Raw genomic sequence first — 25,364 nt, 5'->3', positions numbered from 1 at the left:
GGAGGTCAAAGAAATGCTTTTGGCTTCATTAAAGGCAATGTAGGCACCATTATTTTTTAAAGACAGGGTATTTCAGCCACTGCTTTTATAATTTACCCATCTCTAGTAATCTGATCATAGTAAATAGTAAGAGTAACCATCTTTGCAAAAGACCTCAGATGGATCTTCTCTTTCATGACTGCACAGTAAGATAAAGCTGTCAGGACTGGATTAGATCAGTCTAGTTGACCACTAGGTGTCCGCATAGGGCCACACAGTACTGGTCTGAATACTCAATACATTTTAATGTATTTGTCCTTCATGTTGAAAAATAGGATCCCAGACGTTTCTAGTAGCAGGAGCCGATGCATTACCTGACGTTAATAATTTACCATTATCTGTGATGCCCGGCAGTGAGTTATTAATGACTTATACATAATTAAAATAAAAAAAATCATCTCATAGCGGAACATCTGGAAAGTCTCCACGCTATAATTTAACATCGGGACCTGCTTTTTTCGTGATGTTTGCATCCTTATTAAGCTGTTATCTGTTCTCTCATAGATGAAGCAGCCAGCTGCAGGCTCAGTGATGAAGAGGTGTGTGTGTGTGTGTGTGTGAGAGAGAGAGAGAGAGAGAGAGAGAGAGAGACAGAGTCAGTGTGTGCGGGCTGTGATTGGTCCGCAGCTGCAGCGCTGGGCCGGACAACAAGTCTCCGCTGTGTGTGTGTGTGTGTGTGTGTGTGTGTGTGTGTGTGTGCACTGGAAAAGTCACTTGGTGGACGAAGCGGACTACACACAGTGGACTGTCCCGACTTAGTTTTTTACATTTGTATAAACTACAGTGTTATTTTTGCGCTTTGTGCAAGTGTCCGGTTTAGTTGCAGCACTGAATGTCAGAGGGAGCTGAGTGGTGCTGTTAGAGGTCGGTGGAAAGTCGACCACTGTCACTTCTGATTCATGGACCCAGCACGGAGCTCAGCTAGAAACACGTCTGTCAAGCGGCGGATACAGGACTGACTTCATTCATTTGACGTCCAGGTTTGTTTTTCCACACACTCAGCTCTTCACATCTCTTTATTTGCACGTTTTGAAGTGAACAGCAGAAGCTGCACGGACGCGTTCAAGTACAGTTTGCAGCTGTAATATTTCGCCTTCACACAAAAGCGTCTTAAACTTTCCAAAGACTGTGACCATGCTGTGGACTGGAGGCAGAAAGAGCTGCGTTCATTTATATATATTATCATGAATCTTCTTCATTCGGGGTTTGAAACCCTTTAGATTTTCTTACAGAGCTCAAAAGCTCCCAGGGGTCTAGTTTATGAACCACTGAGGTCAAGTAAAGAAAAAACAACTTGGTCGAGCCAGAAAAAGTCTTTGAGTGACATGGAAACTGTTTTATAAATGCTGCAACAGCCCTCTCAAGCCTTCATATATGTTGTGTGTAACATTACATCACTGATGCATTTAATATAAAGAGGCATTTCATGGAAGACTTTCTTCTAAACCTTATTTCTGCTGCATGTCTGTATCCTGTCTCACTGTCTCCATGTGGCTTTCATTTTTAGGAAACATGAAGTTGTCTTTGGACACTATGAGCATCCTGAAGATCGTGTTGCTCGTCTTCGAGGCTGTTTTACTGACTGACTGCGCAAGAGGTGAGTGCAGCTTCGCAAGCGCCCGTTCTCTCTTTCTTACTAATATTGTCCAGGCTGTGAGCATCTTTTGATCCCATTTAACTCGAGCTGACTGGCTCGTTTCTTGTGAGCATGAAAAAAAAAGTCTCAGTTGGCTCATGGCGCTTTCTCCCTGAGAAGTTAGAGATGGAAAACTAAGAAGTAAAAAAAAAAAAAGAAATCTCTAAACAGAGCCCAAAGTCAACACATGGCAGGGGAATGAGAGAGGGCAAGTCAACCACTACCCCCAGTTTGTGTGTGTGTGTGTGTGTGTGTGTGCACATTCACTGCAGCTAAACCAAACAAACATCATCCATCAGCTTCCCAGGGTGAAAGAAACACAAGTCAGTGTAAGAGTTCAGCTCTCCAGCCGCTGGGACTGTCTGCGAAACACTGAGCAGAGACTAGACCATAATTCAATGCTCTGTTTATTGCACCAGTATCAATACTTTCCTGTATGAAGACAACTTGCAGCGAGCTTGTCAACAGGTCGTGAGTAACTGTCGAGGCAACGTCAGTGATTTCCGCCACCATCGTTGACTGCTGAACCGTGACTGATGCAATCCAGTGGCATGAGTCAAAGACCGAGGCAAACCTTAAAACTACACTGTGGCTTTAATGAGAGAAATCTGAAAAGCAGACACATTTTACCCAGAAGATCACTCACTGGGAAAACAAGCAGGCTCCATAGGGCTCTCTTTATTCTCCAATTCAAGAGGCGTCTGATAGGTACAATACCTGCATGTGGCTATCAGGACTTAAAGTAGAAGAGGCAGGAGGGGGTTGGCGGCGGTTTTGAGGGTGAGATTAGATCTGTGGGTCTGCAGACAATGCCTTATTCACGGCGTGGCAGCCGTGCCTCCACGGCAGGACTAAAGCAAAAGTAAACAAGACGTGAAGGCTAAATAAGATTAGACAGGCAATTTTGTATGTTTACAGATTAACAGATGTCAGTGAAGACGAAACCCAGAAAGGAGAAAAAGAAGAGAGCAGAGTGGAGGTTCAGAGGCTCTAAACTGATTTAATGTCAGACAAAAGGGAGGATTTACAGCTTGTTCTTCTTAATTTCCCTGAAAGTGGTTGCAGACGCCGCACGGAGTGGCAGCAGCGGACTTGGCAGATAGTGTGAGATGACTCTGAATGATGCTTGACGATCTGCGAAGTTGAAGCATCCCACAGTTCTCCCTGCAGTTAGTTCAGAGTTACAGTCCAAATACAACAGCTTGACTCTGACATCCTGTGAAAATGCAGGCCGGGGTGCAGGGGGGGGGGGGCAGTTTGACTTACAACGTGTGCTTTTACAGAGAGGCAAAGGCCCGCGAAGCTGTAAAACTGTCCCTGTAAAACTTAACAATGTATGATGACATCTTTGACAGATGTGAATTAAATTCAAAACGACAGGCCCCGCTGACCTGTGTGTGAAACAGTAAAACACATCACAAGTGCTTCTTTACTGTGAGCGGAGGATTTTAAGCCTGTTGCTGTCAGTCACCATCTGACTGTGGAACCCACCGATGCGACTTTACAACTGGCCAAGCAACAATTATTTCTTAAGACCCCTCCCAAGGAACCCACCGCACTTCCTCCATCTAAGCACCCCTCCTCCTCCTCCTCCTCCTCCTCCTCGCTCTGGTGTTGTGGCACCCCCAGCAGCTGGAGGAGGTGCTCAGTGATGTGTCCCAGCAGAGTCTCTAATGTGGTGACAGGCCTGGGGACCACTGGGCTCCACTAAGTGAGGAACGCAGCAGCCTGGACATATGGATCTGCAGAAATGCTCCCTGGGAGAACAGAGAGGCACCAGGTGTCTCTGTTACACACAAGGCTAGCTAACAATGAACACACAGACACACACACACACACAGTCACGTCTCCCTAACCATAGTACCTAAAAGCCTAAACCCTTTAACCTAGTCTAAACTGCGTGTGGATGCATTTTAATGTAATGCACGTGTGTGAATCTGTGTTATTCGTGTCTTTGTTAACATCACGCAAATGTTTGTTTCACCTCTGGAGTCATCTTGTGAAGTTTACTGCCTGCAAACTGCTCTGCAGCCCTGTTTGGAAAATATACATTTTATAGCAGCATTACATCATGGTTTCATAACAAAGGTACTATGAGATAAACTGAATGCCAAGGGCTTTTAAACTCACAAGGCCATTTGGCTCCTGGACAGTTTTCCATTTCCTTTCAACATAATGAGGCTAGTTTCTCGGTAACAAAATGCCCCAAAGTCATCTTATTTTTTAAATAGCTCCTGAATAGTAAGAAGGTGAAACAGCCGTGTTTTGGCAAGCTGGTGAAACTAGGGGGGGAACAACAGCGGAAAGAGTTGCACTGAAAAAGCTCAGCTTTGGTGCCGAGTAAAAGGTTTTTTCTTACATTCCCTCCCTAACTTTCACTTTAATGCTCAATTTAAGTATTAGAAATAAACTCAGTTTGGTCTAATGTTTTGTTTTCCTGCCCACACTGAACAGTAGAACTCAAGGGAAGTCCAACATCCATCATCTTCTGACGGCTCAGCACATCCCCAGCCAGCCCCACCACCCTTCTTACAGATGTCCCCTTCCTTTTCCCTGCCTTTCCTCCAATTTATTACCAGTGTAAAGTTGAAGGAAATGAGTTAAGTTAATGTGCTGTCGCTAAAACAAGGCACGAGCTGACCTTTTTACTCCCACCCCACCTTTCTCAGCTCTCCGTGGCCCCTATTTACCAAGTCTGGGTCCATTTGCAGGGAACAATGAATGGATTATTGCGTGTGATGGTCCCCTAGGTTGGACAAGGGAAGTAGCAATTAATTTTAAACACTCCTCGTCCCTCCATCTACTGGAGCTCACAGCAGATGGGGAACTTGCCATTAAGAGGTGCGTGAGAAGAAGTTGCAAGAGTGAATGTGTGCTGTTTTCTTCTGTCAGAATTTATACGTGTTTTATTAAGGAGCCTGAAATTACTCAGAGAAAAGTCATGATAATGAGACATCCAAGGAGCGCAGAGCAATTTGGAAAACCTTAGAGGTATACCAACAACTATTCCCACTCCATCTCCTTCTCTTCCAAACCAGGTGGAAATAATATTCCCCCTGTTATGATCCCTCTGTTTCTATCACGGAAATAATGTTACCGGCACTATAACGATCCGCGTTCCCCATCTATTAGCGCACACTGCTGACCCTGTCAGCTCAGGAGGAAACATTTGGAGAGAGGAATGTGTCAGACTTCACCCCTCGCTGGGGAAAGAAAGGAAAGAGCTGTAGCTGTGATAAGTAGTCATAATGGAGGTCAGTTGGTGTTTACTTTAGCAGGGTCATATAATCCCAGTGAGCAACACTCCCCTCATTGACTGGCTTTAATGGCCACTTCAATTAGCATTCATGTGTAATTTCAACATGGCATCGTCCACCACTTACAGCTGTATGCTAATGCTCGCGTGCACACGAGGAGAATTTAATTTTCTCCTTTTTAATTTTTTTTTTTTAATAAAATCCTATTGAATCATACAAAGGTCTGTGTGTGTGTGTGTGTACAATCCTCATTAGTTTGTTTGGGCAGTTGGCTCTGGGAGTGCTTTCAGACCACACACACTCTTCCTGCTGGCTGAATGGATTTGGGTTCGGTTAAATAGAATTCCTCTTGCTCCTGTTAACCTTCACGCAACCCACGGAGCTGCTTACAGAGTTACACGCCGAGGTGTCAGACTGTCCCCATTCAGATGATAATCAGCTTTATGTGTTTCCCTGGACTGACTTGCATCACGTACCAGACATATGAATAACAGATTTTTGCTAATTAACAGCTGTTTGGTGTTAAATAAGCGGCTGATGATACTAGACAGTGTTTTGACTCCACAGTCCAGGCTGCTGTGTTACACCCCTGGCAGAAAAAAAGACTAGTCTGAGCGACTGGAAGCGAGCCTGTAGGTGGGGGGTGATGGTCCGCCTCAGTGGAACCTTACAAGTGACCTTACAATAACATTTCAGCCCCACAGTGGGAACTGTTTGTCTTGCGCAACCCCTCTTTCTCTCGCCTCCTTCATTTCTTCAGTCCCGCGCTGTTTTCTCTTTTTCTTTTGTGGAGCCAAATCATGGAGAGACTCCCCTCGCTCCTACTCTGTCCCCCCCCTCCCCACTCCTCATGTACTCCACAGCTGTTCACTCAGTCACTTTAGTGAGTGAAATGATGAGATTCCAATTGCTCTCCTCTTTCACCGCTCAACAGGAGAAGCCGGTTTTTGTTTTCCTGTGTATTTTAACTTGTAGATTTGTGATTTGGATCTGTGGGTTTACATACAGCTGCAGGCAGGGGCTGCAGAAATTTAAACCCGTGTTTTCCCTTTATCGCTTTTGTTTCTTCTCCACGTCTTCTACCTTCTCTTGCACAAAACCAACATATGACTACACATTTCTTTTACAACAACCCTTTTCTTGTCTTAAGGAAACGTATACTGTATTTACATGATGGTGGCCTTCAGGATGTTGGTCGGACTGAGCAGGTTGAGACGAGTCGAACAGTTGTCATTGTGATGTTAGTGATTAAAAGGCAGATTAAAAGTGCAGAAATATTATCTGCCCCATCTTACTGAATGTGCTCGTTTGCTGTACTTGCCAGAGCCTGCTTGAATTTGAAGTTTCATACTGACTTATCAGAATACCAAATCAGGCACCTAGGAGGTACCTGCGGCATATCATTTTCAGATGAACTTCCCTTTTGTCATTTTCTTAACTTATTATTTTTCATTACACTATGAGGTCTTTCATTGTTTTCCTTCTGTTTTTTGATTTAGGGAGACAGTGCGGTGTTAGTCAGCCTGTTAATCTGATACCATAAATCAACACCTCACATTGGAAGGATCATGAATGTTGTCTTTGTCTTTGTTTTCCTGCTGCTTCCTTGTCTTTCTGGGAGCCTGTAACTCACTTGCTGTCCTGACAAATACACTCTAACCCTACTGCTTCACAGTTAATAGGTTGATTGAAAGTGACGGTGATGGCAACAGTGATGGCTGGCTAGGCCTGAAGAAAGCTGCGCCAGGGGACAACTGGGATAAGGAGCTCTGAATGCGAATCCTCTGCTGCCTTCAACTCGAACCCCCAAACCCTTCTTCCATTTACCAGCCACTCCCTCCCTTTTAGTTCACCTCTGATGAGTTTCAATGAGACCCCACGTGGCTTTCTGGCTTTTTCACGTCCACTTTGTGTCTCATTAGTGATTCTTTTCTGCAAACTCAGAAATGTTTTGCATTGTGCTTTGTCCCCATTGATTTAGGTTGTAGAGAGTCTGGTCTGGACAATCGCCTGTCACAGTATGTCAAAGGAGGAGTTTTCATTGAGAGCTGATTTTTTTTTTTTTTTTGCACACATTTCCAGCAGCAGCAGCCTTTCTCTCAATACTGGAAGGAGGCAAAGAGGCCACCGTTTTTTTATTTAGTGAGACCCATTGCTTCTGTAATGAATGGAAAAATATGTCCCTGCTTTGACTTGAAGAGTGGAACAGGACAAAGGAGAGAGAGGAAAAAGCATTTCAGGAGCGAAGAGTATAAATCCTCATATTTTATTGCATGGCCACTGCTCTCCCAGACTGGAATTCTGTACCATGTAGAGAAACTGATTTGATTTCCTCATGCACAAAGATGTGAATTAGATTAAACCAAGCCTGAGTATAGAAGGACTAAGAGCTAATGAGAATGTTGTTCGTGTTCGATTTTAACTATTCATGTTGTAGAGATGGTAGTGTTGGCTTGTTACTTGATTGGTCACTTGTTCACCATGTTACCACAGACTGAATTACCTGTATTTTCCTCTAGCACACCCACAAGGTTAGCATTTATGGAGGAAAATATATTAACGGATATAGGAGGGATGAATGAATAACCATTAAATTTGGTGCCGATATCCAAGGTGAATTAAAATGATTTTGATTATCTGTTATCCATTTGTTGAGACCGTGTCTGATTAACATTTAGCATAGCTTCCTCTGGAGCCACAAAATAATCTTTAGAAAATTAGTCCAATTTTATTTTAGACCACTGAAGAGATTGAGATGTGTAAAGTTAGTGGAGTTCTTCCTTCAGCTTCACAGACAGATAGAACAGATGTAGACCCTTTACCTTGTTTAGTATTCTAAAGGCATTTTTAGTTATTGGATAGTTGTATGAAACACTGGGATTATATGACGTAATAGAAGTAGAAAGTTGATTTGAAGTTTATTTTGAGCTCATAACTTTCATTGTCTTATGAACTGGCACTTCAACATCTATTGGTGGGTATAATCGTTGACTAACCAACAGGAGTAATGAGCTCAGTTCTCCAGGTCCCAGCTCTGTGCGGAGACAGTTGATCACCAAACTAGGGAGACAGCCAGACTGGCAGAAAGAGACGGATGTCTGGCGGTGACCTTTGTACAGCTGAGTAGTTAGGTGAATTGGGAACGCACTGAGCAAATTGTCACTGTGAAAGGGCGAGTACCACGTCGTAATGACAGGCTCAACAGCTCCATGATGACAGATTGATTTCAGACGATATTCGTGGATTGTCAAGAGGCCCCATTGCTGTCAGTGAGAGCTTTGCCAGTTCGTCCACCCCCTCCGTCGGTCTCGCCTCGCCTCTCCCTCTTTTCTCAGCGCTCTGTCTCTTCTCTGTCTCACCCGACTTTCTCTTTCCCTCACCCACTCCTCTCCTGGCCTCTCCCTCCCTTCTGCTCTCCTCTGAATTGCTCCATTCTGCCCAAACCCTCCTGCTACATCACAGTCTGTCACTGGTCCTCTACTGAAAAGACCCTGTTGACAAAGGCGCTGGTGTAAAGTGCTTCCCAGTGTCATGGAGATTGGCCGGTCTTCAGACTGTACGCTGGTGTTGGGTTCCTGGAGACAGAGAAATGAGGGGCACTCAGCGTCAGGCTCAGGCCGGCCATCATTAACATCATCATCACACACAGATGTAACCACAGCACACACAGAGACACACACTGGACTGCTGGTGACAGCATGTCTGACTAACAACAGTCTTGTTTACAGCCTCTGTGCTTCTCTGCCAGTGAGCAGAACATCAGCCCAACGCAGGCTGACTGTGACTCGGCTTAATAACACATCTGTATCTCATTCAGCGCCCCCACACTAGGCTCTGACTGTGTCACCTGTACACAATGAGCCCAAACACAGGTTGGATAGTTTGTTTTTACCCACTGTGGAATGCAGGAAGGTTGGAGGAGGAAGGAGGAGGCAGGCAAGGAGTGGCAGGATGCATCTCACTGTTGACTGATGGAGGTCATGAAACAAAAACAGAGTTCTTGTTATGAGGAGGTGGTGTAATATGCCTCCTTTACTGTCCAGCAAACACGCTGGAGGAGTGATCGTGAACATTTTGTCTAATGGTTAACTCACTTTGCTATTAGAGGATGGTGGATGATAATGGTTTTCATTTTGTTTTCATGCTTTTCCACTTTCATATCCTTGTGCTGTTAAGTCTGTCGGAGAATACGAGACAATGCACAGGTGGTCCGGAGCAGCCAATTGTGTGAGTAATCTCACAATGCCTCTTTCAGGGCTAAGTGGTCAGCGCATCTCCAATCATATTAGACAGACGGTAATAAACAGGTGTTCGCTGGTGCCCCGCTCTGTATTGCAGGGAGAGAGAGGTCTGTTTGAGTGTGTCATGTGGCTGAGGCTGAGCCTGGGCCAGGGAGTGGGGTGTGAGATTGTTAGGATTCCTGGTTACTGCCGCCCGGGCCCACCTAATCCCCCTTCACTCCCCCGTGCAGCCCTCCTCTTCTTATGAGCTGTGTGTTAAAGGAGGCCTCTCTGCCATGTTAGCCTCTGCTCCCTGCCACTCTCTAATTTAACCCTCCTTTCTTTAACCCCCACCCTGCTCGGCTTCATTTTCTCTCTTTCTCCTGCTCCGAACCCTCATTCTCTATCTTTTTCTCTGCCTCTGTCACTCTATCTGGCCTTTCTCTCTTTTCCAATCTCCCTCCTGTTGCCTCTTCCCTGATAAGTGGCCCTAAGCACACACTCAGCCCCTGTGTGTGCACCAGGCCCTAGCCTAATGGAGTGAGATAAAGCGCCTACAGTGGGACTTACTGTGCACTGTTTATGACAGCCCACGACCAGTGAACTACAGACTTGCATTGGCATTATAGGTTATGCTAGTGATTTATTATATTGGTGATTTGAATTAATTGTGAATATTAAAGAAAAGTGTCTTTATTTCTATTATTATATGTACAAGTTGCATACATTTAAAACTTTCACTGTATGTCACACAAACCAATAATTGTATTTACTTATTTAATTGTATTGCTATTTCATTTTGCTTTTAGTAGTAGATTAATAATATTAGATATTCTAGTATTGCAGCAGTAGCAGCCATGTTCATTTTAGTCTCAGTGTGGCTCACCGGTGTGTTTTTAATTGTTTTTGTGCAACGGTGGACGCCTGTGACACAGATAAACAAGTTCTCTCAGACTTTAGTGACAAAGATAATACTTCTCTTCACTGTTATTCTGTAAAATAAACACAGGAAACATCGAGTATCAGAAGAAGGAGCTGCCTCCTCTGAACCGACTCAGTCTGGGTTTACCTACAGCTACCTAGAGTTTTGTTTTTATTAGAGGAAAGAAGACTTTGAAAGCAACAACTTTCTGTGCTGTGGTTGAGCAGGTAACACGCTGTAAACATAGTATATGAACTGTTCCGCTGTATGCACTGTCCAATAATAAGTCTCCAAAAACATTATGTGAAAGGCCTCTATTAATCCCAGTGAGGGACTTCATCCTTTTCCACGGTTGTGGAAGTTTGGAAAAGTGTGGCGCCTTCATGGAAAGACTTCATCCTGGCTTTTTGTGAAATGAAAGGATTACAGTTTTAATAAGTTAGAAATATTGAATTTGTCACATAACATTGTTTAGCTGGCATTTGTAGTGGGATAAATCAGACAAATTAACAATTATGTCTAACTAACTTAGTGAGTCAGTTTCATTTCTTGCACTATAACAGCAGACGGCCGTCTACAAACACACACAATCACACACATGCTCCTTTTCTGCAGCTCTTTTGTTTTTTGTCCGACTCCGGCAGCTGGGGCCAGGAGAAGGCAGTCAAGTTTAATGAATTATAGCAGCTTAGAGTTCAAAGGCTCCACAGTAGGGCCTGTTAACCGTGGGCCGCGTGATGGAGATGTTTCCAGAAGCTTTATGACGCTGGAGTAATTTCTCTCTGTTCTTTTGATGAGGAGTCGGCAGGAGCCTGACGTTCTGGAGCCGCCAGTGAAGGAAGCAGACGCAGACTCAATGAAAACAAGCAGCAAAGTTGTCCTTTAATCAGATAGACGGAAAGGAGCATCTTATTCTCTTTAGCCCTTTCTTTTAATTCCACCTCCTCCTGCTGTTTCTCTGGTCCCTCATGTCACCCAATAGCTCCTCCTGTACCATTCCCACCACTGAAGCTGTTGCTATTCAGCCCACATCAGATGGTGCCGAAGAAAGAGCCATTGTGCCGGCTGGTCTTACCCTGGTCTTATCTATTGATTGGAAAGCCGAGAGGGGAAAATAACAGGTATTGATTACCACACTGGGCGAAGTTGCTGAGCGGGATGTCTGAACGGGTAAGAAAAGACAGCATTCTTCATCCTCCACTGCCCCGCTGCTGTCAGAACGGCCTCCACCGCCACTCCACATACACCGTCCCCTTTCACCCTGTCGCTGCCCGGCCTCCTCCCCTCCCTGCCTCACCTCACCTCCTTTCTTGAACTGCCAAGGTGGCTTCCCCCCCCCCCCCCCCCCCCCCACCCTCTCTCGCTTACTGTTTTATTCCGATTTTTATCTCTGCTTGTGAAATGTATAGCCGAGCGTTTCGGCAGGCTCTGAACAGAAGCTCTGGCCTTTCACACACTCCCCGAGCTGCCACGTCTGCCTCACCTTTCACCTTCACCTAAGTGAAATCAACGACTCTGGATTTGGTTTCATGTATTTTTCCTTATTTCATCTCAGGTTTGCCTGAATCCTACTTACTGTTCTCAGTCCATTTTGTTGATTTGTGTCATACAAGAGCTTCTGAGCTTTTACGAGATGCATGATAGAATATTTCCCTGGAAGCACAGGCTCCATTAAACCTTCCTCTTTTAGGTCTGTCTGCTCTTGTATGGTCTGCTGAGCTAACACAGTGCTGCTGAGTAGGAGGAAGCTTTCTCTAGCTTCTATCTGTCTCTTATCCTTTATGTAAATACTGCATATTGAAGACATGTTCACTAAGATCAGTGTTTATCTAAGTAATGAATCACTACAGTCTGGCAGCTTGCAAAAGCCTTTTGATGCACAAGAAATTCTTGCAGTTGGCCGAAGATTAAGGCCTGAATCCTTTTTATTAGAAGATGTTTACAGTGTTGTTTGAATAACTTTGTCCTGTATCGGGTAGACAGTGTTGCGTGCATTATCAGGTTTTTCTCATTGCAGTTGATGAAGTACCAGGTGTTCGCTATTGGAGCTGCTGTCAGCAGCTAAGCCAAACCTTTATTGGCATGTTTGGACTGACTAAAAAAAGCATTTTGTATAGGAGACAAATGCATGTGCACATCATCACAAATCCACAGGTGTTTTGTAAAAGAGAAAATAGATGAGTAGAGAGGTGCCAGCACTGAGCATTGCTCAAGTCTAGCAGCTTTTATAGTCATTCATTTGCGTTGTGACATTTTCCTCCACGGATGCTTGCACGTCACATCAACAGCTCATTAACCCGTTCACAGGGTTTCGTAAAAATCTCTATATTTAGTCTGTATCACAAGAATGCCTCTTATTGAACGTGCCCCGTTTTTTTTTTTTTTTTTCTTAAAATAATCCATCACCAAATTGAGCAAAGAAAAACAGAGCTAATTCTGTGAGTCGCCAGACCTCCTCCTCCTCTTCCTGCGCTATGAAAGATTCCATTCACACATGGAGCTGGGCTATAATAAGGAGCGCCATACCAGCGCTGCAGTAAGGGAAAGCCCATCTGGTCATGTGTATCAATTTCCACTTCCAGAGCAGCTAACAATTCTAACAATTTGAGTAAACACGGAGAAAATGCTCACCAGCTTGTCATAAATCTGGCAGATTTCCATTCATCACAGCCTCTGTAAAGGACATGCTTAGTTCAGCAACCAGGCGGGAGTCTCGAAAAACAAACGAGTTTGTTTGGTGCACATCTTTAACTGTGTATCTAATAATCAAGCACATAAAGCAATGATCCCCTTTTATCAGAATTGGATTTGCTACAGAGGTACCTTTGTGTGGCCTTAGAGTTTTCAACTCCAAGGTTAAGGGAACCTGTCCTTGAGAGAGAGGAGGTGGAGGGGAGTCCCTGTTGAAGAAAAGATGGTGGTCATGCACACAGCACAAATACTTATTAAGTTATTCAGACCATGTCCTTGATTTCAGCACCTTTTCATGCCTTGTTTTTCAAAAGGACTTCAAAAAGCTTTTTAGAAGCGGAGATGGAGGGAGGAAATCGTTTGTTGCACATTCCTGCTGCCTGCAGCACCGGCCAAAGCTTTTTAGTGTATTAAGCCAAAAAGCTTCAGAGCTAAAGTCATCCTAAACAACTCAAGTTGTTCAAGTACACAGAGACCATCAAAATTAAAGGAATAGAGACATTTTTTGTCCTCGGGTTAGTTAAATAGAAAGATTGATATCTGTAGGATACTGAAAATATAAGAGTACAGTTAGCAGCGGATCAATTTAGCACAAAGCGAAGAGCCTGGTGCGAGTACAAGGTAACAAAAGCCGCCCAGCAGCACCTCACTTATCAACATATATCTAATCAGGAAAAATGTGAATGTCTCTTTCATCTTTGGCTTGAAGAACATGTTTTTCCAGAATATAAGCCAAAGCGTGGACTCACATTAGTCCTTTCCATTAATCCAGAAGGAATACATAGTTGAGGGGCTTGTGGGACTGTAAATCAGAAGAGATGATTAAGGCCTATTTGTTAAACATTTGGCATTAATTTATGTTTTCATAAATTGATCCGGGTGGTTCAGCCTTTTAAGATCAGCTCAGTCCAAAAGAGCCCCAGTAGCACTGAGCCAGTATTGACTGTTTGTGGTCCTAACGCAGAGTCTTCAACAGTGAGCTCCTCTGTTCTGCTTTCTTGGTAGTTGGAGGAGTGAGATATGAGCCAGCTGACAATAGCCAAAAAGACTGCGGTTACGTTTTCTCCACAGACATAAACAATGACACTTTCAATTTCCTGTGTGCTCTGTGGACGAGGAAAGGCCGTCCACAGAGAGGAAGGAAAACTCTGAGTATGTGTGTGTTCATGCGTGGTTGGGAGTGACGTGGAAACAAAAGGACGGAGGCTTTCATTGGTTTTACGCTCTCGAGATTTGCGAATTTTGAGTTTGATGAGATGATGTATACATGTTATTCTTCTTTTTGGGGAGACAATATGAGTGTATCCATCAGCTAATGGAGTGGACCCAGCAGTGCAGATGTTGTACATGTTGTAGATGTGGCAATGTGATGGATGAAACAGATGAAGTTACCTGTGTCCTTCCCCCACAGCAGCCACTTCAGTGTAATGAACTTCTTGTTTACCATATGTGTGAAATGCACCAAAGGACTGTGTGTGTGTGTGCGTGTGTGTGTGTGCGTGTGTGTATTGGGAGAGGCCATGTGTATTTACCCTCTAGACCAGCCATTTGTTCTGAGGCACAGTCTGTGGAGTCTCTGTATACTTTTGAGGGTTGTTGCAGCTACAGGGTTTGGTTGCATTTCCTCCCCCTCCCTCTCTGACTCCCCAAATCTCCTGTTTCACCTCGGTGTCTAGTCTGCTCAGTAATTCAGGGTTTTATTTAGTTTTTGTTGGGGAGTTAGTTGAACGGCTGGTGCTGTGCAAGCAGCGGTGCAGGCCTCCTTACACCATCGCAGGGTGTTTCGGCCTGCTCCACTTCACCACATCTAAGGGACCAGACCTGAGCCAATTAAGACCAGGGAGAACAGGCTGCTGTCCGTCTCCCTGCGACCTGCCCACCCCATGTCTTTGATCTCTTGCACGCTACACAAAAGCAGAGCCAGAACACTTTACCCTCTCTGTGCAGGCAGTGGACGACAGGGCTTGTCCAATTACTACAATCTGGTTTCAACATTTCTGGATAATCAGACAAAAAGATGACAAATGACCTCCACATCGTCCCATCTGTCCACAGTCAAACTGTTCTCAGAGCTGTTTTCAAATTCAGATTTTTCATTTATGCGCAATAGGCAGTCGAGCTCCGTAGTTTCCAAACTGTGGGTTTTTGAGCTCTTTGTGGGTCGCACAGGATGATTAACGGGAAAGGAAATCAGAATTAAAACAATGCTGGGATCATTCACAACCTTGGAAGCTGCAGTTGGCAAAACAATTTCACCACGAACCTTTGATCATATCACACCATCCTCATCAGCTGAAGAAGTTGTCCATTTGTAAAAATGAATTGTAGATGTATATATACACACTTTGTTTATTTGCAGAATATGCTTTTCTCTGCCAGTTACTTTAAATGATGTAGGCTATTTAAAATTAAGAATGCTAAGACGAAAGATTTGGTTGATCTGGTCACAACTGGAAGATATTTGCAACCTGTCACAAGAGTTAGTTCCATCATGTATTAACTTATGATTTTCTTGGCATATTACACTGGTGCAGTATACTGTTTCAAAATATTCTTATTACCCTCAGAAACCAGATTTCAAAGTTATTGTGGGTGATTCAACCACATGATTTGTTCCTTTTGCAAAAAGAAATATTATGGTTTTGTACAACTGGTTTTATAAAATGTATCATTCTTGTGTTTGCGTGTCCTCAGGCCCCCCACGAGTGTCTGGGAAGGTTGCTCACAGACAAACAGCCCGGCTCGGCAGTGCCATCAAACTGCCATGTCCAGTGGAAGGGGACCCTCCCCCGCTTATAATGTGGACCAAAGATGGGCGCAACATCCACAGCGGCTGGATCCGCTTCCGTATCCTCCGCATGGGCCTGAAGATCAAGGAGGTGGAGGCAGATGACACGGGGACCTACATCTGCAAAGCCACCAATGGCTTCGGTAGCGTTAATATCAACTACACCCTCATCGTCATCGGTGAGTGCCGGTGGAGTTCGGCTTGTGTTACCTTGTTCCCTGAGGTGCGATGATTGAGGGTTGTAAAATGCGTCATTCAGCATCTTTAAAACATTAAGTCACCTGTTTTGCTAAGTAAAACCAGAGTCTGTGGTGGTGAGTCAGTCCCTGATTTGAATGGCGAAGCTGCATCATCTTCTTTAGTAACACTTTCCTGCAGTCGAGTCTTGCCACAGTACAAATGTTAAAAGAAAGCATCACTGATAGAGGTCGAGGTCTAAAACGAGTGGATTTATGGAGGTTTAGTGCTTGATCCTCTCATCTGTTGTATGTGTTACAGCCCCTACCTCTTCCTGCCCAAAGTCAACAGCAGCATGGGATATTGTTTCATACTACTTCAGCCTCTGCGACTCAATTGGATCTCTAGCTCTTCCTTTTCCTCAGGCTACATTCTGTGGAGGCAGGAGGTCTTCAGCTCTGCAATAAGAAACACATTCAGCGTAATAGTGCCGGTTTGTCTCTAGACTCTCACACAGCTTTCTTGGCCTGGAGGATTAAGCGCTGTCTGACGGAGTGTGTTACTTGTTTCTGCATGTGCATACAGTGCATTTCCTCTGCGCTAGAGCGGAGCATGATGAATGAGCGGAGTGGAGCGTGAAGGCTGTGTTTAGTCTAATTACTCTAAGATGCCTAATTAGGGCCAGAGTCTGTTCTCTCTCTCTCGCTGGAGGAGCACAGTATGGTCTTGTGATAGCCGCGCTTCAGAAGAAGAACCATAATCAGGCAGATGTGGGAAACCCAGCAGTTCAGAAAGCAGCTCTTTGTAGTAAAACATGCTCACGAGTTGGGAATAAATGGCACCAAAGTTTATTTTAGGGTCTCCCTCAATATGAAGCTTCCATTGAGTTCAAAGAGAGGGTGTCTGCTGATTGTGCCAAAATGAAAGGCTGGAGATTGAGGCACAGAGCCAGCGATAATGTTAAGGTTCATTCTACAGTTGTGCTACGTATTATCAAAGTCAGGCGTGACTATGGCTGCGTCTGCATCTTACTCAACACGTCAGAGGTTTGAGCTCTTTACAGTGGAACATATTGTTAACCAGTCCAGTGATGTGTGATTGTGTTTCAGTGTCCCGATTGGGGTGTTTTGACCTGATGTCTATTAAATGATTGATTGATTCATTTTCACTGCAGAACGTAAACTTCAGAGCTCAACACAGTGTAGTGGAGTTTTGAGTAAAGTTCATCCAGCAGCAAAATACTTCAGATCACAAGAGGAAACAGATCAGGTTTTTGTGTTGCATTTGAGTTTTCAAGCAAACATTGATAAATAGCTAGTGGACTGCCAAATCCAGTGGTTAGACTGAATGTCATCTGAAAGTGTCGGCTGAAGTGTAAGCACTAAAACGAACTGATAAATAAAATGTTCTTGAACCTTTTTCTACTATTTGAGAGGAAGTTGTGCAACGAAGTGTCCAGAAGATGAAAGAAGATATGAATTCACTGAAGGAGAAGATATTAATGTCATTTGTCAGCAGTTCGTAAACATTTCTAAAAAACGCTTGTAGTGTAGTGATTTCACGTCTCTTTGTGAGCTTTAATAAACACAACCAAGTACAAATAATAACAAATGAGGGTATGAAAGCTTCTCTGATGGTTGTGCTCGCTAAACACACTGATTTTTAAAAATTTGTCTCTGCAACAGAGCCAAATACTGTACATGCCTATGGAATTTATTTTTGGATTTAAAAGCTGGGAGATTTAAGATTGATGATTTAGATGATTGATGACCAGCATGCACGCACACACGCACACACACACACACACACACACACACACACACACACACAATTAGCCAGTTAATCTCAGGGATAGATAACAACTTTCTCCCTGCAGTGCGTTTAGGTGACATAATTTGTCTGGTTTGGCTTCCGCTGCAGAGCGACGGAGAGAGAGCGAAAACTTCACTGAAAACAGTTTAAAGATTGCTGTGATGAAGCTGGCAGGGATCGCCGGGAGATTAGTTCAACCCGACTACATGCGTTGCTCTACTCCCACTCCGTGATTGCGTTAGGAAAAAATCCCTTTGGAAGTTCAATCATAAGTCTTTCTTGGAAGCATATTTCCATGAGATTTTTATCAGGGGTGTTTTTGCCCTTTATGGAATTACCTAGAGACGTTCTGGCCTCACTTTTTATCCTGATCTAGTTTGTTCTATTTCCTTCTTGTCCTCTGGTAGTGAGTGCGTGACGAACCGACCTGAGACACTCAACAGCCTGCCTGCATCTCAACAACAACACCCACCGATCTCTTTCTGCTGTCTTGTCACCCCATTAGACTCCAGCCGCTGCCACAGGGGTTGTTTTTATAGATAATTCTTTCACTGGGCTGCATTGTAGTGTGAGGGCTTTTTTTGCCATGAAGATTAGACACATCGCCAGAATACTTGTCAGCGAAAACGTCTGCAAATTATCAGGAGCAGCACTTTCCATTAAGGTTGAATGAGCTAATTGTTAGCCCTTTTAATTCAGCAGCATGCAGTTAACCTGCTGGGCGCCCTATTATGTGCCTCAAAAAGATCAGAGAGGAGGTTTATTTATTTCAAATGCTGTAAATGAGGGGTAGCTCCCTGCATAGCTGTACATCATGTCAGTTTATTATTTTTACTGGATCACAGAGTGACAAAGTACAAAAAGCAACTGCAGTCAGTTACAGTGCCGGTCAGGGGAGAAGGGTCGACAAAATCCTGGCTGCTGTTCAAGTTAAAAGGCCAAAAATGGAGAGCATAATTTTTTAAACAGTGCCTGGGACCCAGCAGTGAATCGGAGCCAAAGAAAGACAGTAAAGATGAAGAGACAGCAAATGTGTGGGGGGAGTTTGAGAAAGGAGAGAGTGAGGGGTTTTGCAGGATGATGTAAGGAAGAGGAGGGGGTTCCACTGTGGCTGGAGAGATCTCCCTCTTCCCATAGGCCAGTGGAGAGCCAGTCCTCCCTCGAGCTATCTAAAGAATCTGGTCAGTCAGTGCAACATGGCGCCTCCTCAATCCCTCCAGCTGGCTGTTTGGGCCCTGTTTGGGGTGGTCTCCTGACAACTGGCCCCATCACCTCCCAGCACCCCTGCCGGGAGAGACCAATGCATGCAGCAGGCTCTGTGTCCTCAGCTGCTCAGGCTCCATATCAGCATTAACATGGGATTGTCATATTAACATTTACAGGATAGTATTTTAATGTTTATGTCTGCACAGATAATAAATTACAGGGCTAGCACGGGACTGGCAGAGCTCTTTATTTCTACATGGAGCTGCTGGCTCGGGCAGAACATTTTTCATTTTGCTCCTCTCTGGAGACGTCGTCAGGCCAACTGTTGGATAAACTGCCCCGTGTGTGACTGATCACATGTGGTAGCTGTTTGGAGATTTGCAGAGTGTGATGCAAGGCCACTGCGGCGAAAAACCATGCCTGGACAGTACAATGTCCCCAACAGCATCTGGAGCTCATTGCGACCCCAAATCATCAGGCCTTTTCCTGTGATTCAGCTGGCACAGGAGGCCAGCGGAGAGACTATGTAGTGATCTGTTTCCTGTGGCTGGATTTGTGAATGAACAGGGAGTGCATGGCGTCAGACCTTAAGCCCTGATTGCATTTTTTGTGCTGCTTGGAGCATTTAAAGTATTTGCATAAGCATGCAGTTGAAACTCCTTTCTTGAATGTCCCTCAGTCATTGGTTATAAACAGTACATTAAATATAAAGATTTTTATTTGATCACTGATCCCTTATTATGTTTCAGCTGTTACTCACTCTCCCAGACAAAGAACAGGTTGCTCATTTATTCACAGACTTCTCGGTCACTCCTCATTTATTGATTATTTAATTTTTCAGTCTTCCAAAAATAACACACATATGGCAGCCATGAGATGTCCTACCTCGCCCCTGTCTGCAGTGTAGCGAGCCAACATTGTGTAAAGACAATAGTGGCAAGGGATAGCTTTAGCGGGGCAGACGCATAAAGGGTGCTATTGTTCCCTAGCATCGCCAAAAAATAGAGAGGAAATAAATTCAGGAAAAAAACAGTCAAACGAAAACCCCGGCAGTGTGGGACCATGTTCTGTTTGGATTGGGAGGTTCAGGAACCGGGAGGAATGTGGAGAGCCCAAGCGAGCATAAGAGAGAAATATTTCTTCCAGTGGAGGCTGTTTTTTAAAGGAATGGGTTATTATAGTTGGCCAGTTAAACCCCTTCAAATAGCCATGACATCATGGCTGGGCTTGGTGCTGCAGGGGACAAACAAAGGAGGGCTTGTACCCAGAGAACCCTAGAGAGCTTCGAGGGTTTCGGGGGGACTTGGAGGGAGGCAGAACGAGAGGGTTAGAAGTCACATCTGGTCTCTTTACCTGACCCAATCAAACCCTGAGAGGGAATCAAGTGTGCCAAGCTGCATCTAGAAAAGTCCAACATAAGGCTGCACTGGAATCAGAAATCAAAACGGGGCACGAAAGGTACAGAACTGGCTGATAGTTTCTCCTTTTGGATTGTTATATGCATTTAAATATACAGTTGCATTGGCCTTGCATCTGTATTTCTCTTCACTCTTGGTTTGGTCAAAAAGCTGATGACTACCGTAGCAAATAGGAATTGGCACATCATTAGTATCATATAAAATCATTTTCATCAGTTGCATGTATCAGAGGGTGACGGTGCCCGACTCTGCCAATACATCAGTGAGAAAAAAAAAAAGTGGATACACATCACAAAGCTTCGATTACGTTTCACTCATTATATTTTCTCTAAGCCCCGTCTTAGCTCTGCTGAATGATGTCAGCCAGTGACATAAACTCTACAGCTGCCTCCTGGAGCTGAGCTTATGAAAAGCGATCATGTTACTTCCAAATGCTACAGAGTATGACCGGAGCATGCACCCAACTTTGAGGGGCCTATCAGTAAATGCTTAATTTACTTGGATGAAGCAAAGAAGGGTTTTCCAGGCCTCCCATCAGAGGTGTGATGGTGATGCTGTCAAAAATTAAGAATCAAAAGTTAAAAGTCTTTGAAAGTAGTGATTTGTTATTTAATACTCTATTATCACCCTATGATTTAATAGATGTATTCATAATATAGTAATTTATGTCATGTGTATGATGCCTCAGATAAACACTTACAGAATACTGTATGACTAGAGCACATAATCTGCTGTACTGTTGAGAGCACAGCCAAAAACTAATACATTTACATGGACTTAAGATTTTAATATCTGCTCTGCAGGTTGTTCTGAGGTTTCTAATTCACAGCAGCCGTTTGGTGTCATCACAACTTTAGACTAAGGCATCGCAAGTGTCTTCAGCTTCAGATCATCTTTACACTAGTTTGAATCATTTGTTGCAGATTAGTTTTATTTTAATAGTAAAAGACATTAAGTGTTGCTGCTGTGCATCAACTGTTCTGTCTTTCTGTGTCATCAGATGACAAAAGTGGACCTGGAACAACTGAGACAGCAGAGTCGGAATTGGGCACTGATGTATTGTCAGAAAGACTTGGTAAGCTTTATCCTGTTTACTACAAACGATTTTAATTTTTAATTACATCTGGAACAAAAGTGCCTTTAAATGTGAATGTTAGAGCAGACGAAACATAAGAAAACACTGGTATGATCCTTTGAAATGAGAGTAAACTCAGATCAGGTCATGTATATACTGAAAACAATGTAAATGTTTCTGTTCTTTTGTCCACAGTGCGCCCCCGCTTCATTCAGCCAGCTAAGATGAGAAAAAGGGTGATAGCCCGCCCTGTGGGCAGCTCGGTGCGACTCAAATGTACGGCCAGTGGAAACCCTCGGCCGGACATCGTGTGGCTGAAGGACGACACGCCGCTGACAGAACAGGAGGTCGGGGAGGGCCGTCAGAAGAAGTGGACTCTGAGTCTGAGGAACCTGACACCAGAGCACAGCGGCAGATACACCTGTAGGGTGTTCAATCGGGCGGGGGAAATCAACGCCACGTATAAAGTTGAGGTCATACGTAAGTATCCGGCAAAGAGGCTGAGCTGAGCTGCATATGTCAACGTGTTTACGTAGAAATACTGTAACGCATGATGTGAAGCTCATTCATGTAAGTGATTACTGCTGTTTGTGTGGATCGTTTTCGTACATCACTGCAGGAAATGAAAACAGCGTAATCACTGTAATAGTGGGTCTGATTTTGACCAAGGAACAACTGTGACCTTAAAAAAAAACTCTGTGATCTACCTACTCCTGTCGTCTGATTGCGATCAGCAGGTCTCATATCCGAGTATCCTCGCTGCATGGATGAATGTGCTTGTGTAATCATGTATATGAGAAGCATATTGACGGAGCAGGCTTGAGAGTGAGGGCTTGTGTCTTGGTGTTTGCATAGAGGAGAGAGAGGCTGTTCAACACAGAACCTCTCCACCCAATCTGGAGCTGATTAAAACCCAGCTGTCTGCCAGACCCACTGCACCCCCACCCCCCCCCCCCTCTTCCCATGAGAAATGTGTGCTGTACAACCAGGAGCAAAGAAAGACAGGAAACTAATCACACATACTTCTTGTGTTACATGTGGTATTGCTGCGTCTCTGTCAATTATAAGTTCTAACCTTCAGGCTAATAACAGTATGAACAGCTAAGACGCCTCCACAGACGGGCTGTCAGGTCAAAAGACGTCTGTGTGTGAGTGCTGACAGTTTTCCTTTGTGTGCCTGTGCAGAGAGGACAAACTCCAAGCCTATCCTGACAGGCACTCACCCAGTAAACACGACGGTGGACTACGGAGGCACCACGTCGTTCCAGTGCAAAGTGAGGAGTGACGTTAAGCCGGTCATCCAGTGGCTCAAACGCGTGGAGTCCAACGAGGAAAGCCGCTACAACTCCACCATCGAGGTTGGAGATCACCGATTCGTGGTGCTGCCCACAGGGGAGGTGTGGTCAAGGCCTGATGGCTCCTACCTCAACAAGCTGCTCATCACTCGTGCCAGAGAGGAGGACGCTGGGATGTACATCTGTTTAGGCGCCAACACCATGGGCTACAGCTTCCGCAGCGCCTTCCTCACTGTGCTGCCAGGTGAGTTCCTCGGGAATGGATGCTCACAGTTCATCTGCGCCGCAACAGGGTTGAAAACATACTCAGCAGCTTGGGCAGAGATCAGACTGTATGTTTTATGTGGTTGTTTATTTTTAAGGGCACAAAAAATCAGTGTCAAACTGAACATGTGAGACAAATCAATACTAAGAAGCACAAATGTGTTAATGATTAAATAATTAAAAATTAAATAAATAAAGCCCTGTCAATTTGACAGGTTTTCATCATCATCCTTTTCCTGACACTAAATTAACATATTAGTCAATAAATAGAAATTAAACAGTTTTCACTTCCTCCATTAATCATGTTCACTCCAAGTCTGCTGCAAACCAAATAAATTGGTTTCAACTGTACACGTTTTGAACACATGACTTTAATATGGAGTCACAACAGAACAGAAATCCAACCTAACATGAGAATGTTTCAGATTTCCCAACTCCTGATTCTTCTCTCCTTTTGCAGACACAAAGCCTCCCATTGCGACCATGTTCTCACCAGCTTCCAGCTCCCTCCCCTGGCCTGTCATCATCGGCATCCCCGCCGGAATAGTGTTCATCTTTGGCACGGTGCTGCTGTGGTTCTGCCAGAGCAGAAAACACTGTCCTCCTCATAGCGCTCCAGCAGTATCTGCACAGGCCCTGCAGAGCTCCCACCGGCAGCCATATCGAGAGCGGGACAGGGGCTGCGTGGTTCCATCGTCGAGCTCCTCCAGCCCAGAGAAAGACTGCATGAGCTCCGTGAATTATGAGGAGTACCTGGCACAGCAGCAGCTCCTCCTCACCCAAGGAGGACCGACACTCCCCCCTAAAATATACCCAAAAATCTACACGGATATTCACACACACACTCACTCCCACGTGGACGGAAAAGTTCATCAGCATCAACACATCCACTTTCAGTGTTAGCCTTAGTGCCAAATACTCCAAACTGACTGCTTAGGTATCTCAGAGGGACATTGAGCTGTGGACTGCACTGCAGCTCGAGAATGACTTTCACCAGGCATTACTCTTCGAAAACAGACTTGTCATAGCTGGACATTATTTGGAGAGCGTGCATGTGTGACACACAGCGGCCAGTTACACACACCTTGTGTTTTTATGTCCAAACTTCCATATTTGGTGCTTTTATTTTTTTTTTTTGTAACCTTCACATCCTCACACCACTAAAATCCATGAATCCTTGTTGTGCACTTAATACAAAAAGGACAAGGAAATCGGCAGCGTGTGAGTTAAATTGCAGCTCATCGCCACGTCTTCAGCAGTTGAATTCGGATTTCCTATCGAGTCATGGTTTTACCGTTGACGTTATTAGCTGTTGGAGCGCAGAGGTAATGACGATGAAAATGGTACTCGAGAGCTGGTTTTATGTTCCTACTCAGGTAGACCTTTTGTGTGTTAAAGATGCATAATGTTTGCGATGCTGACCACTAGACTTAACATGTCCTTTTCTCCATCCCTCACTTGTGTTGTCTGTGAACCGTGATGACATGTAGACTGGGAAGTTTTTTATGACATGCAAACCTTGTCTAAGACTGCAAGGGATGGAGGACTACGTTTCCATTTTAACTGACTCGGTCTTCGTTATTATTCTTTAGTTAGGTGCCCAAATTAGTCAGTAGCATGTTGAGATGAACCAGCAAAGTCTGTCTGACTGCCACCTTATCTACACACAGTTTATGAAGCTGTAGCCATTTATAATCAATTTGTGTCATGAATATTTAATTTATTTTGCTAAAATATATCAAAAGTTTATTTTCAGAGTAAGGCATTTTACATATCTATGTAATGTTATTAAAGTATACTGATGCTGTTGTGTACAGTACATTTTGAGTACTTTATCACCCAGCTTAATCACATCTAGTTCATGTCAATATTTAGGTATTTCTGTATGTAATTGGTTATATTTGACAATTTTTTATGATGTACTGTATTCTATTCAAGGCTCAAGAACCAAATCATTTAAAAGTTTGGTTTGGTAGTTTGATTAAATGACCTAAAACACAGCAACATGCTTCAGAGAGATTAATGACTTTGCTCTTTCTGGATTTCACAGGAATATTCTTCAGTCTGTGCTTGTAAAAGAAAAAAAAAGAGTAAAAGTCCTTGTGAATAACTTCGGTGGAGGGGTACGTGTCTGAAAGCGTAAGTGTGGTTGAGGTTCTAGGTTCAGACAGGTCAGCTTTCTTCCTTTGAGTGAGTCAAAATGTCTGCTGAGGGTGACACAGAGGGCAGCCAGCAGTGGGACAGAAGTCGCTGGGATGAATGACTGAATAGATACAGTAGAGACACAAGAGCAGTCTCACAACCCCTTTTTAGATGAGTGATGGCCCCTGCAAGGCTACACCAGATGCCCAGCATCTTTTCCCCATTTAAGTGAATCAACCCCATCTACCTCCACCCAGTCCGCACCACCACCTCATTCAACTCCAATCTAGGTAGGATTTCCTTTCACCATTTAGGAAGTGCATTGTCCTGCTCTGGGAGTGATGTGACAGGAGCCTGTGATTGCTCAGGAAAGAAGGGGAGCATTGTATGTGATGCCCTCTTGTTTTGTTGTAAGCATTACA

General features: G+C 44.2%; 1 protein-coding gene across 1 annotated transcript; it reads left to right on the top strand.

The window, feature by feature from the left end:
* The first annotated feature begins 730 nt into the window (after nucleotides 1-730).
* On the top strand, nucleotides 731-24,791 carry LOC113159906 (fibroblast growth factor receptor-like 1). The gene is made up of 7 exons (XM_026356900.1): nucleotides 731-1,019; nucleotides 1,547-1,636; nucleotides 15,460-15,732; nucleotides 21,167-21,241; nucleotides 21,437-21,721; nucleotides 22,427-22,780; nucleotides 23,261-24,791. The coding sequence occupies exons 2-7, from the start codon at nucleotides 1,552-1,554 to the stop codon at nucleotides 23,701-23,703; spliced, it is 1,515 nt and encodes a 504-aa protein (XP_026212685.1). The 5' UTR covers nucleotides 731-1,019; nucleotides 1,547-1,551; the 3' UTR covers nucleotides 23,704-24,791.
* The last annotated feature ends 573 nt before the right edge of the window (nucleotides 24,792-25,364 follow it).

Source organism: Anabas testudineus, chromosome 12 (genome assembly GCF_900324465.2).
Source record: "Anabas testudineus chromosome 12, fAnaTes1.2, whole genome shotgun sequence".
NCBI lineage: Eukaryota > Metazoa > Chordata > Actinopteri > Anabantiformes > Anabantidae > Anabas > Anabas testudineus.
The sequence above is the reverse complement of the archived record's forward strand: the minus strand, read 5'-3'. Positions and strand labels throughout refer to the sequence as shown.